General features: G+C 46.2%; 1 protein-coding gene across 2 annotated transcripts in view; it reads right to left on the bottom strand.

The window, feature by feature from the left end:
- LOC309395599 (uncharacterized protein) overlaps positions 1-13748 on the bottom strand; it is a 17498-nt gene extending 3750 nt beyond the window's left edge. Inside the window, exons 1-7 of one of the 2 annotated variants that reach the window (XM_081960001.1) lie at positions 13413-13748; positions 12121-12358; positions 9981-10145; positions 8567-8674; positions 6177-6263; positions 3592-3755; positions 1101-1204 (exon numbers count right to left, since the gene is read on the bottom strand). In XM_081960001.1, the coding sequence (XP_081816127.1) occupies positions 1101-1204; positions 3592-3755; positions 6177-6263; positions 8567-8674; positions 9981-10143 (626 nt within the window). In that variant the 5' untranslated portion in view covers positions 10144-10145; positions 12121-12358; positions 13413-13748. The remainder of the gene's footprint in view (positions 1-1100; positions 1205-3591; positions 3756-6176; positions 6264-8566; positions 8675-9980; positions 10146-12120; positions 12359-13412) is intronic. The other variant, XM_081960000.1, reaches the window with a different exon arrangement.

Raw genomic sequence — 13748 nt, 5'->3', positions numbered from 1 at the left:
GTCTTCCTCCAATTGTTGGACAGAGACTATGCCAGTCGGGAGGAAGAGTCAAGTGAGGAATCAGTCTGGAATCACTACATAGACACAAAGGGCAAGGCCCAACCCTCCTAGAATGCCATTGACACACTCTTATCTAGTGTCAGCAGTCTGAGAAGATGCCTGAGAAATAGGCAATCAAAATTATTACTACTACTACTACTACTACTACTACTACTACTACTACTACTACTACAGTTGTGTCAACCGCACCAAAGCAATTCCGGATTGACATCACTGTTGCCCAAGGGACATTCAATTGGGAGATTTTTTTCAGGCCCCTATTAAGCTACCTACTGAAATGGTACCCATCTATCTACTCACAGTTAGCCGCTTCTGAACTGCTGGGTTGGCAGGAGCTGAAGTATGTGACAGGAGCTCACCCTGTACCACGGTAGCAACTGGGTCTCAAATACGGGCCTGCCACTTGGCAGCCCAGCGTCCTAAACCCGTGAGGCATCGCACTCCTCCAACAGAACAATAAAGTAGCTACCATATTTTTCGGACTACAAAATGCACCGGAGTATAAGACGCACCAAGATTTTGAAGAGGTAAATTTAAAAAAAAGTGTTTGCACTTTTTGAGAGGCCTGCGAAGTTGTACTGGGGACTGGGGGAGGGGGGTAGGTGGAGCAAAAACAAGCAAAAAAATAGGCCCGTTTTTTTTGCAAAACAACAGGGCATGCATAGGTTTTGGGAGGCCTGTAGAGTGTTCCTGGGGGCTGGGGGGGGCAAAGCGGGCAAAAAACGGCCCGTTTTTCGCTAATTTTTGCCCTCCCCAGCCCCCAGGAGCACTTTGCAGGCCTCCCAAACCCTCTGCACGTCCATTTTTGCAAAGGGGGCGTAGTTTCAGGAGGCCAAAAATGCTGTATTCAGTGTATAAGACGCACCCAGATTTTCACCCTCCTTTTTTGGGGAAAAGGTGCGTCTTATACTCTGAAAAATACGGTAGTTTGAACTCTTCGCGTGGGGTCTGCTTGTTCATGCCTGACACAGATTCAGTGATCAGGTGCAGGATCTTCAGCTGGCAGGGGGGGGGGGGAGGTCCGTGGGTCACAGACTCACTGTATTGTTAATCTGGATCCATCCGACCATTGCCAGATGCCTTCGTCGTTTTCATCGCTCAGACCAATCCAGACAGACGCGTTGAACTGCGAAGAGATGAACTTCTGCCAAAAAAGGAGAGAAGGAGCCATGTCACAGGGCGGGAATGCTGTGTTTGACAAAACACCTCCAATTGCCATATTTTTCGGACTATAAGACGGACCTAAATTTACAGGAGGAAAACAAGAAAAAAAAGTTTTTGGCCTCCGCGCGTTGTGTTTTCGCCCTCCCAGGCCCCCAGAGGCACTCTCCAGTGCTCCGCACACCCTCTTTTTGCCAAAAGCGGGCCCATTTCTGCCAAAAACGCACCTGTTTTCGACCTGCAGAATGTTTCTGGGGGCTTGGGAGGGTGAAAACACGATCTGCGGAGGGTTCAGGAGGCCAAAAATGCCCATATTTGGTCTATAAGGCACACCCAAATTTTGATCCACTTTGGGGGGGGGAGGTGCATCTTATACTCTGAAAAATATAGTAACAATGAACTGCTCATCTTCCTTTGCCAAAGAAAGCCAGTTGCGTGCCTAAGAAAAAATCGACTCTTTACGGCATGCAGGATTTAATGGAAAGACACTCTCTCCATTAAAATGTTGAAGGTGAGGACTTCATAGCCCCCGCTATTTCTCCCCCCAAGGGAGCAGTTGCCTTTAAGCCTTGGGGATAACCTGGGACAGAAAGGTTGTGTTTAATGAACTCCTTGCCTCATAAAAGGGCACAAAGCATTCAACAATGGAGAAGATTGTCGCTGGGCATTCCTACAGTCCTTTATGGGTGGCATTGGTACACCCTGAATATTAATGAGAAGGAATCTATTCTCGTATACCCATCAGGAGCAAGCTGCAACTTTTGAAATAGTATCCATTGGATGCTCTCTCTTTCTCTCTCTCTTTCTCTCTCTCTCTCTCTCTCTCTCTCTTTCTCTCTTTCTCTTTCTCTTTCTCTCTCTTTTTCTCTTTTTCTCTCTCTCTTTTTCTCTCTCTCTTTCTCTCTCTCTTTTTCTCTCTCTCTCTTTCTCTCTCTCTCTCTTTCTCACTCTTTCTCTCTCTCTTTCTCTCTCTCTTTCTCTCTCTCTCTCTCTCTCTCTCTTTTTTCTCTCTTTTTCTCGTTCTCTCTCTCTCTGTGTGTCTTTCTCTCTATTTCTCTCTCTCTCTCTTCCTCTGTGAAAGGGATTGAGGTCAGGAATGAGGGAACACAGTCCTCATTGGGTGTTTGCCATTGGCGCCAGCAACTCAATCACTTAGCAAAGAGGTTGTTAATAGAGGTGGGTTGCGGCCAGCACTACTGCCAGTTCACTCGTGTGCGTGCTTTGCGCACACTTGATGCGCACTGTGGTGGGTTCCGGATCCCGGTGCAACCGGTACAGTGCAACAGGGCCAGGCGTCCACCACATGAACATGCACAGCGCGAGCATGCATACTTACCGCCTGCGACGCTCCGCGATGCTCCAGCTGCTCGGCAGAGCATTGCACAGGTTCCGTACGCTCCATGCGTGGAACCCCGAACAGCTCAAACACAGGTAAGGAGTGCAGGCAGGCGGGCCCTCTGGAGCATCATACCAGAACGGTACCTGGTGCTCCCAGCAGGCTCCAGGACTCGCATACCGGGGTGTACCGGTCGTATCCCACCACTGATGCACAGTGCAATTAAAATTGTTCTGCACATGCGCAGAACTGAAAAACAAGATGGCGCCGCCAATGGCACCAAGCGAGGAACTGGTTCAGGGGCGTGGCAAGCCTGGATCGCTGCCGGTTCCATCGACCCAGGCCGCTAAACCACTACCGGTTCATTCGAACCGATCCGAACCGGTAGGAACTCACCACTGGCTGTTGAGTAGGAAACCACATAGCTGTGATTGTGCTTTTTGGCTTGAAACCGAAAAAAATATAAAATGATAAATTAACAACAGAAATTAAGTTTTTTAAAAGGGGTGATTAAGGTAAACGATTATAATGCTATATGGGGGGTATTTTATAAAAACGTCTTGGTGGAAGGCCGAGGGAATAAACCTACTCAAGAATATGTCTTGTTTTGGAAGAGATAAGGGCTACGTACAACTTTGGGTCATACTTTCGAACCCTTCCGATTCCTTGAAGGAGCTTCTGTGTCTAGGCAGAGACACAAAAGCTAAGTTGGGAGGGGCCTTAGAGTCATCTAGCTCCACCCCTTACACAGATTATGACCCGCCTCCCCATCATCCTTTCCTCCCGAAAAGGAAAGCCCTCCGCTAAAGGTAGGTAGCCTGTTCTGTTCTGTGACTGACGTGTTACTCCTGACTGGAGCCTGATCGCACTTCTCCAGAGATAGGAAGGGCTGAATCAGTCCTTGCAAAATGCTTGCCCGGAGCCACAGACGAGCAGACACGGATGCAAAAAACCCCAAGGATTTAGTACAGAGGAAGCAGCTGTTTAAGAGACCCTAGAGGTCGGTCAGAAAAGGGGAAAAAAATGAGTGAAACCTGCTCTTCGTCATTTAAGATGGAGACCAAGTGGGAATCTCTGGAGAGGCAGAAGTTCTGAGCGTCGTACCAGGTCTTTCTACCGATCGAGATGTAGTAGAGGCTCTTCCTGAAAAGGATCCAGTGAGTGGTGGACTTCACCGCCCCTTTCTTAAAGATGGATTCTAAGGAGAAGCAGAGGTGGGAACACAAGGCTGATGTCCGCAGCTCACAATAAGTCTGTTCTTCAACAGATGGGGAGCGGGGTGGGAGGGGGGGATGAGGGGGGGATGAGGGGGGGGATGAGGGGGGGAGGGGACGTCTGTCTATCTGACTGTCTTTTTATCTCCTTGATGCCTGCTACCCAGAGTCAATTTTGGTGAGATAGCTGGGCTATACAAATTAGATATACAATAGAAATAATAGAAATAGGAAACGGGTAGATGGAGAGAAATAGATTAGATAGATAGATGATAGATAGATAGATAGATAGATAGATAGATAGATAGATAGATAGATAGATGATAGATAGATAGATAGATAGATAGATAGATAGATAGATAGATAGATACGCAGATAGGGAGACAGACAGACAGACATAGAGATAAATGATAGGTAGACATGATATACAGTAGATAAATAAATAGACAGACACAGAAATAGATGGTCAGATTATATACAGTAGATCAATAGAGATAGATAGCAAGAGATACAGAGAGAGAGACCATAGATGAGAGAGAGATACAGAGAGAGAGCATAGATGAGAGAGAGAGAGATACAGAGAGAGAGACCATAAATGAGAGAGAGAGAGAGAGACCATAAATGGAAGAGAGAGAGAGAGAGACCATAGATGAGAGAGAGACCATAGATGAGAGAGAAAGACCATAGATGACAGAGAGACCATAAGAGAGAGAGAGAGATACCATAGATGAGAAAGGGAGAGAGATACAGAGAGAGAGAGACCATAAATGAGAGAGAGAGAAAACAATAGATGAGAGAGACAGAGACCATAGAGGAGAGAGAGAGATATACAGAGAGAGAGAGAGACCACAGATGAGAGAGAAAGCGCGATACAGAGAGACCATAGATGAGAGAGAAAGAGAAAAATCATAGATGAGAGAGAGAGAGAGTGAGACCATTAATGCAATTTTGAAGGAGCCAGGTTAATCTCCAAAACAGAACACCTCCACAAGAGAATAATTATGGAAGCCATTGAAATTGAGAAACACCCCCACAACATGAATAAACGTGATGATACCTCCCGCCTACCAAACATCTGGAAACCAGCCCTAGCCAATAAACGAACACCACCCACCACCCAAGCCGTTACAATACAAAACAACAATGCACACACAGCCAGCACCAATCAGCACCAATCTACCAATCGTGATACAACCACATAACCAATCATTCCACTTACTGAAACAAAGTCAGCACCCCATCCCCTCCCACCAAGATTTACAGAAAGATGGCAGCTCCGTTCCCATTTTAAGCCCAAGCCGAAGATGGCAGGTGAGATCTTGCCAAAACGTTGCAAAGACAATCTCAATCCTACATGGGAAAAGACCTGAATACAACAAAACCAGCATACCTACACCCATGAAAATCTACGAAAGCATACATACATACATACATACATACATACATACACACACACACACACACACACACACACACACACACACACACACACAGAGGCTAACAAATCTGCCTAATATGTAACACATCCCAGGTTCAAATCCCAGTAAGGGTATGGCTAGCTGATGAGAGCTAAATAGCTTGAAATGGATCCATACTAGTCTCCCTTTATTTATTTATCAGCACAAATACAACACAAACACACACACATACACATATATACATATATACATATATACATATATACATATATACATATATACATATATACATATATACATATATACATATATACATACATACATACATACATACATACATACATACATATATACATATACATATATACATATATACATATATATATATACAGAGAGAGAGAGAGAGAGCATAGATGAGAGAGGGAGGCCATAGATGAGAGAAATAGAGATACAGAGAGACCATAGATGAGAGAAAGAGACCATAGATAAGAGAGAGACACAGAGAGAGAAATGGAGAAAGTGATGGAGAGAGGAAGGGAGAGCGAGAGAGGAAGAGAGAGACAGAGAGAGGGGGAAGAGAGAGAGAGATGAGAGAGACAGAGAGAGAGAGAGAGAGAGAGAGAGACCATAGATGAGGGAGAGAGAGCGACAATAGGAGAGAGACAGAGAGAGACATAGACAGACAGACAGACAGACAGACAGACAGACAGACAGACAGAGCGCTCCAACATGAGCCCCTGGGCACGCAAAAGTCGTCCCTTCTGTGGAAGTCAGAGCGGGAACAAGATGGAGGGGGGGGCGTTGGGGGAGATTGGTTGGGGCAGCAGAAAGGGCCGAGGGGAAGTGGGGGGGGGCAAGGCTTTCTCTTCCAATGCCACATTCACTTCACAGAGGCTGAGCGGGAGCACAAACCTTTGCAGTTGGAGTCGTCAAAACTCAGGAGGGGGAAGCTGGAGACGGCACTCTGAGTAGGAAGGGAGTACTTACGGTACTTGTTTTTCTTATCTTTGTAAGCCTTTTCCGAGTCTTCCTGGTAGTTTGGTAACTGAATCACCTCTTCGGCGGTCGCCAGATCTGAAAGAGGCACAGACTTTGTGAATAGTCAGACATCTCTACCTCCCGACAAACAGTAGGACAGGAGAGTGAGACAGACAGACAGAGATAGGCAGGCAGGCAAATACCAGTAGATGTATAGATACACTATATTGCCAAAAGGTATTCGCTCACCTGCCTTTCCTCGCATATGAACTTCCTGTAAGTGGCATCCCATTCCTAATCCATAGGGTCCAATATGACTTCGGTCCACCCTTGGCAGCTATAACAGCTTCAGCTCTTCTGGGAAGGCTGCCCACAAGGTTCAGGAGTGTGTTGAGGGGAATTTTTGACCATTCTTCCAGAAGCACATTTGTGAGGTCACACACTGAGGTTGGACGGGTTTATGTGGCCTCCCACTTCGTGGCTGAGTTGCTGTTGTTCCCAAACACTTCCACGTTCTTATAATACAGCTGACGGTTGACTGTGGAATATTTAGGAGCGAGGAAATGTCACGACTGGATTTGTTGCCCAGATGGCATCCTATCACAGTTCCACGCTGGAATTCACTGAGCTCCCGAGAGCGACCCCTTCTTTCACCAATGTTTGTACAAACAGCCTGCATGCCTAGGGACCATTTTATACACCTGTGGCCATGGAAGTGATCGGAACGCCTGATTCTGACTTTTTGGATGGGTGAGTGAATACATTTGGTAATATAGTTTAGATATAGATGATAGATAGATGATAGATAGATAGATAGATAGATAGATAGATAGATAGATAGATGAGAGAGAGAGAGAGAGAGAGAGAGATGATAGATAGAGATGATAGATAGATGATAGATAGATAGATAGATAGATAGATAGATAGATAGATAGATGATAGATAAATAGATAGATAGATGATAGCGAGATAAACAGACAGACAGATGCAAAAACATAAGGAAAGCTCCTGCTCAACCCTTCCCTGATAAATTGACAGAGCTTCAGAAAGTCAAAATGAAAAACAGGGACGCCAAAATTACAGGTGGTCCATTTAGTGACCGTTTGAAGTTTCAACAGCGCTGAAAAGCATGACTTACAACCAGTCCTCACATTTAGGACCATTGCAGCATCCCAGAGGTCACGAGATCAAAATCTGGGCACTTGGATTGACCCCGGCCACGCGACGGCCATTGGGAGACTTTCCCAGCTGGTTTCCAACAAGCAAAATTAACGGGAGAAGCCAGGTTTGCTTAACAACTGCATGATTCACTTAACAACGGCCGTGATTGGCTTAACAACTGTGACAGGAAAATAAAACAATTCCAAAATCAGACACAGGTCCCTTAACAACCACAGCCATGGAAATTTGCATCCAAAATTGTGGTCGTAACTTGACTATAAGTAACCTTTGACTTACCACAGTTCATTTAGTGACTGTTTAAAGGTGACAATGGCACTAAAAAAAGGGGCTTGTGAAAATTTTTCACTTATGACTATTGGTCATGTGGTCAAAATTCAGACACTTGGCAACTGACTCGTATTTATGACGGTTTCCATGTCCCAGAGTCACGTGATCCCCTTTTTGGTCCTTCTGACAAGTAAAGGATTCCTTTAACAACCAGATTAGTAACTTATCAACCACAGTGATTCACTTAACAACGGTCTCAAATACTGGAAGACTGCTATCATGTCTCCCCTAGTCCTTCTTTCTCTTAAGCTAAACATACCCAGTTCCTGCAACCGTTCTTCATATGTTTTAGTCTCCAGTCCCCTAATCCTCTTTGTTGCTCTTCTCTGCACTCTTTCCAGAGTCTCCACATCTTTTCTACATCATGGTGACCAAAACAGAATGCAATATTCCAAGTGTGGCCTTACCAAGGCATTATAAAGTGGTATTAACCCTTCACCTGATCTTGATTCTATCCCTCTGTTGATGCAGCCTAGAACTGTGTTGGCTTTTTTGGCAGCTGCTGCCCACGGCTGGCTCCTATTTAAAGGGTTGCCCACTGGAAGGCCAACATCCATCCTGTCACGAGTGAGGATGGCCAAGATTTTGGGAAGGAGAAGATGACTTGGGCAGAGCTCAGGATCCCAGCGCTTATGTTGGCAGGGTTGGGTCCAATGAATTCTTACCAAATTCTTCCTCCCTGAAATTTTGTGAGCTGTGAGCAGCGCAATCATCGGAAACTCCCCCCCCCCCCCGCTTTTAAAGCATTTTTTTTAAACGCTTCAAAAGTGGAAAAAAAATCACCACACCCATCCAGTCACATGACCCCCCCAAGCCACGCCCACAGAACCAGTAGCAAAAAAAATTAAGATTTCAGCCCTGGGGGGGGGGATCCTTCCGCCTCCACTTACCACTTGCACCACTGATGGACGCTTTTCTCAAGGCATTGGCCAGTGTCCTCCTCAAGGACTCCATGGGTGGAATGTAAGGACTGGGGGGCGCATTCAGCAGCTGAATGTCTAAAATGGAGACAGCAAAAAGGCTTCAAGAACCAAATATGAAGGAAACCCCGAGATTTCCCTCTGGGCCAGGGCTGTCCAAACTTGAGAACTTTAAGACTTGTGGACTTCAACTCCCAGAATTCCCCGGCTGGCAGTTGAAGTCCACGAGTCTTAAACGTCCCCTGGCCTGGGCATTAGGTGCACATCGATAGAAGAAGAGTGAGATGCATACATCACAACATCATGACCCGTGGACTTCAACGGCCAGAATTCCTGAGCCAGCCACACTGGGACAGCCGCTAAATGAACTGTTGTAAGTTGAGGACTACCTGTATATTATTAAACATGAAACTCAGCCAACTGAACATTTAAAGATGTGTCACAAGTACCAGTGACTGGTGCTAATGGTTGATACGGTTTGCTGCCAGCGTCCTAGGGATCAACCAAGGACCTTCTTAAAATATAAGATGTTCTGAGTAGCGCAGTTTTTGGCAGTTCCGCTGGCGTTATTGCAGGAAGCTGCAATTTGTGGATGTATCTTGTAAAATTCTTGGACATGGTGCCAAGTACCCCAATTACATTGGGTATCACTGTGACATGCTTCATCCATAGCCGTGTGGTTTCGATGGCCAGGTTGCGGTATTATATTATATATTATTATATTATATTATATATTATATTATTATATTATATATTATATTATTATATTATATATTATATTATTATATTATATATTATATTATTATATTATATATTATTATATTATATTATATTATATATTATTATATTATATTATATATTATTATATTATATTATATATTATTATATTATACTATATATTATTATATTATATTATATATTATTATATTATATTATATATTATTATATTATATTATATATTATGTTATACATTATTATATTGATATGTTATGTTATATTGTTATGTTGTTATATTATTATGTTATTATATTATTATATTATTATATTAATTATATTAATCATTATATTGTATTAATTATATTATTATATTAATTATATTATTATATTAATCATTATATTATTATATTATATTACAATGCATGAAACTCAGTCAATTGAACATTTAAAGATGCATCACAAATATCATTGACTGGTGTTAATGACGCTGCAACCGTCATAACTATGAGTCCATTGCCAACAGTCTGAATGTTGAACCCGTGGCTATGGGGAGGCTGCAATGGTTGCGTGAAAAATGCTCCTAAGTCTCTTTTTTTTCCAGTGATGTAAGTTGGAGCAGACACTAAACGAGCGGTTGTAAGTCGAGGACTCCCGGACAGGAACTTACAGTAAACCGTTGATACGATGAAGACGCCCAAACAGAAGATTCCAAAGAGTCGAATCACTCGCCATTTAACCTCTGGTGGGATCGCTTTAAATTTAGGCACGTGGATCACTTCGTCTGGGGGGGGCGGAGGTGGGGGGGGCGGCGGGGGCTTTTTGGGGGCCATGGCTGGGGAGAAAAGAAGAAGAAGAAGAAGAGACCGTCACAAAGAGGACCGAGCAAGAGACCCATCAGTTCAGTGGTGGGTTTTGGCTCCCGTTGCAACCGCTATGCTGCATCGTGCTTGGTGGGCAGGTGGCCCCTTTCCTTCAAATACCGGTAAGGAACGAGGGCAGGCGGGAGGCCCTCCAAAGCCCCCCAAGCCCCCTTCCAGCAGGCACCGGTGTGCGGGTACCGGGTCGTCTCACCTGCAACCCACCACTGCATCAGCTCCCCCTCACCTCAGGCCTTCCAGCGTTTGGGGGAAGACCTCTGGGCAGGTAGGATGCTGCCAGGCGCAGGGGGGTGGCAGGGCAAGAAAGGGCAGGGGGCTGCACTGCCCCCTGGACCATTTCCCTCCTGCTGCAGCCCTGGAACCAGCACCAGCAAGCACTGCCTCAAATGCACAGCCCCAAGGAGCCAGCCTTCCAGTCCTTCCCCCTGCCTTCTCCCCCTACAGAAAAGGCCAGGAGGTCTGCCTTGGTGGGGGGGGGGCTTCTAGTCCAGCCCCCTGCTCAAGCAGGAGGCCCTCTACCATTTCAGACAAGTGACTGTCCAGTCTCTTCTTGAAAACCTCCAGTGATGGAGCACCTACAACTTCTGGTGGCAAGCCGTTCCATGGGTTAATTGTTCTCCCTGTTGGGAAGTTTCTCTATTGGGACATATTTGTATATTTCCCGGAAATTTTGCTTATGCCTGTTATGTACTGCGTTGTATATTACGGGAGGGAGGGAGGAGAGAGAGAGAGAAAGAGAGAGAAAGAGAGGGAAGGAGGGAGGGAAGGAAGAGAAAAGAAGGAAGGGAGAAAGGAAGAAAGGATGAAGGAAGGAGAGGGTGGGAGGGAGGGAGGGAGGGAGGGAGGGAGGGAGGGAAAGAAAAAAAGATAGAGGGGGAGGAAGGAAGGAAGATGAATGAAGTAAGGGAAAGAGAAAGAAAGAAAGAAAGATGAAGGAAGGAGAGGGTGGGAGGAAGGGGAAGAAAGAGAGAGAGAGAGAGAGAGAGAAAGAAAGAAAGAAAGAAAGAAAGAAAGAAAGAAAGAAAGAAAGAAAGAAAGAAAGAAAGAAAGAAAGAAAGAAAGAAAGAAAGAAAGAGGGGGAAGGAAGGATGGATGGATGAGCCCTCTGGAGTCAAAAGTGTTAAGATGACCAGCCACCATGTCATCAAACTTCTGCCCCTTGTATTTACACCTCAGAGAACAAAGCGGGGATTTGATCAGGCAGCATGTCCGGCTGCCCTCTTGACCCTTTTAAGCCTAGCTCCTGTGGACATTCCTGTTATGGGTCTCCCTCCTCCCCAGGAGGTGGTAGGAAACTTGCCGAAAACAATTCAAGCCCGTCGGCCTTCACACCTCGCCCGGTCTAAACACTAGGAGGGAGTCATTGTCCCATGCTCTGAAACCGACTGAAGGTATCTCCCCACCTTCAGCCATTCCCACCACACAGGAAGATGGGGCCCATCGGACGTGGCCAAGCCCCAACAGGGCAGCTCCAGGACCTGTTGGAGAAGACCTGGAGCAATGAGGAGAGAGTGTAGAGTAGTAGTGAAGGCCCCAAGGTCATTTCAACAGACCTTGACCAGACAAATCCAAACGGCTTGCGGGACAGACTGAAGGCCCCAGAAGCAACCGGGACTGAAGTCAAAGCTGCTACCCTGTCTCATCTTTCTTGGGGCTTAAATTGGAACGCTGCTTTTTAAGGATGAGGTCCTCCAAGATACGACGTCAAAAACCCTTAGGGAATAAGATTAACCAGTGGAACAGCCCGCCTCCAGAAGTTATGGGTGCTCCATCACTGGACGTTTTTAAGAAGAGACTGGACAGCCACTTATCTGAAGATAGTATAGGTTCTCCTGCTTGGGCAGGACTAGAAGACCTCCAAGGTCCCTTTCAGCCCTGTTCTATTCTAAGACATAATTTAAAGAAAAACAAGCCACCCAATTTTTGTACCTGCTACTTGTGATTTCTATTAAAAGTCCAATGCTATTGTTCACTTATGTTTACTGTCTTCTCGCTGAATCTTGAGCAAGGTTTTTTTGGAGATTTTCATTGCTCTCCCCTGCTTTTTCCATCTGCTTGGTCTTCTTGGTAAATCCTAACTGTGGACATCCAACAGCCCTGGGAGTCAGGAGGCTTGCTGATTGGCTGCTGGGGGCCCTCAGCAAAGCATTCACAATCCCCAGCACACCTGCAGGTGAAGGGAAGGTGGGATTGTGACATCATGGGATGGGAGGAGGAGGACACAGACTGGGCCTTGCAAGCAACTTTGGTCACCTTGAGATGATTGACATAGATGGATGGATGTAAGTGGGTAGATGGATGGATAGACTGTAGCATTGCAGGCTAACTCTGCTGACTGCCAGCAGCTCAATCCTGACCAGCTCAAGATTGACTCGGTCTTCCATCCTCCCGAGATCATGAGGGCCCAAATTGTTGAGTGCAATGTTCTGATATTGTATATTGTATCTAAGCTTCCCGATACAATAAAAAGCACACAGTTGGGTCCAAAACCCCTTTTATTTCAAAGGCTATGAATTATATTCATTCACAGCCCGTAATGAGTCCCAAATAGTTTGCAAAGAGTCCTACAGTAGGCTGCCAAAGTCTTTCGGGATAAGGCTGATAAGCACCCACCGTTATCTCCCTTGAAAGGCTACCAAAGACTTAATTGGCAATTAGCTTGGCAAGGCCACACAGAGCAGAGTCCAAACGGAGCTTCAGAAGGTAAACTGACCAGCATGAACCAAGTTGCTTCCTGCAAAGGCTCACGTGCCTTTGCTCCTCCTTTTTGTCCTATGGGAGGGGCCAATCACTTCCAAACCTTACTCCCGAGTCGTCCCTTCTATTTTAACTGTTCTTGCCTTCTGGCAGCTCTGCACATGCGCGCACTGGGAACACGGGGAACCTCTTCTTCTGTCTCACTGATGTCTGACTGTGGAGGCTCCGGAGGCAGCCCATAACTCCCAGATGGCCCTGGCCCCCTCTCTGCCTCCGACGCAGAGCCCTCGTCCGAGCCTTCCCCAGACTCCAAGACTGGCCTATGTTTCTCCCCAACCCCCTCACTGTCCGAATCTGCTGCCAGCTCCGCAGGCCGCCGGTGGACCACAACAGCCAATATGCTGATTCTGTAAATCGCTTAGAGAGAGCTGTGAAGCGGTATATAAGTCTAAGTGCTATTGCTATTACTGTTGACATTACGGAGGTTAGTCTGACACAGCCTGGGTCTCACATCACAGCCTCACCTCGGCTGATCTCCAAATGCAAAGCTGGGCCGGACTCGGTTAGGACCAGATGGCACAGCTTTAACCTGTGGAGTCCCACATTCGCTCCTCAAAGGCACTCGGGTGGATCCATCTCTTGGAATCAGGATCGCCACACAGGGGTGAAACCCAGCAGGTTCTGGAGAACCGGGAGCGAAAATTTTGAGTAGTTTGGAGAACCGGCAAATGTCACCTCTGGCTGGCCCCGCCCCCATCTATTCTCTGCCTCCCGAGTCCCAGCTGATGGGGAGGGAATGGGGATTTTGCAGTATCCGTCCCCTGCCCCGCCCCCCCCAAGCCCCAACAAGCCTCCCCAAG

This window comes from Natrix helvetica (assembly GCF_964273705.1).
Source record: "Natrix helvetica genome assembly, chromosome: 7".
NCBI lineage: Eukaryota > Metazoa > Chordata > Lepidosauria > Squamata > Natricidae > Natrix > Natrix helvetica.
Note: the sequence above shows the minus strand (reverse complement) of the source record. Positions and strands in the feature narration are given on the sequence as shown.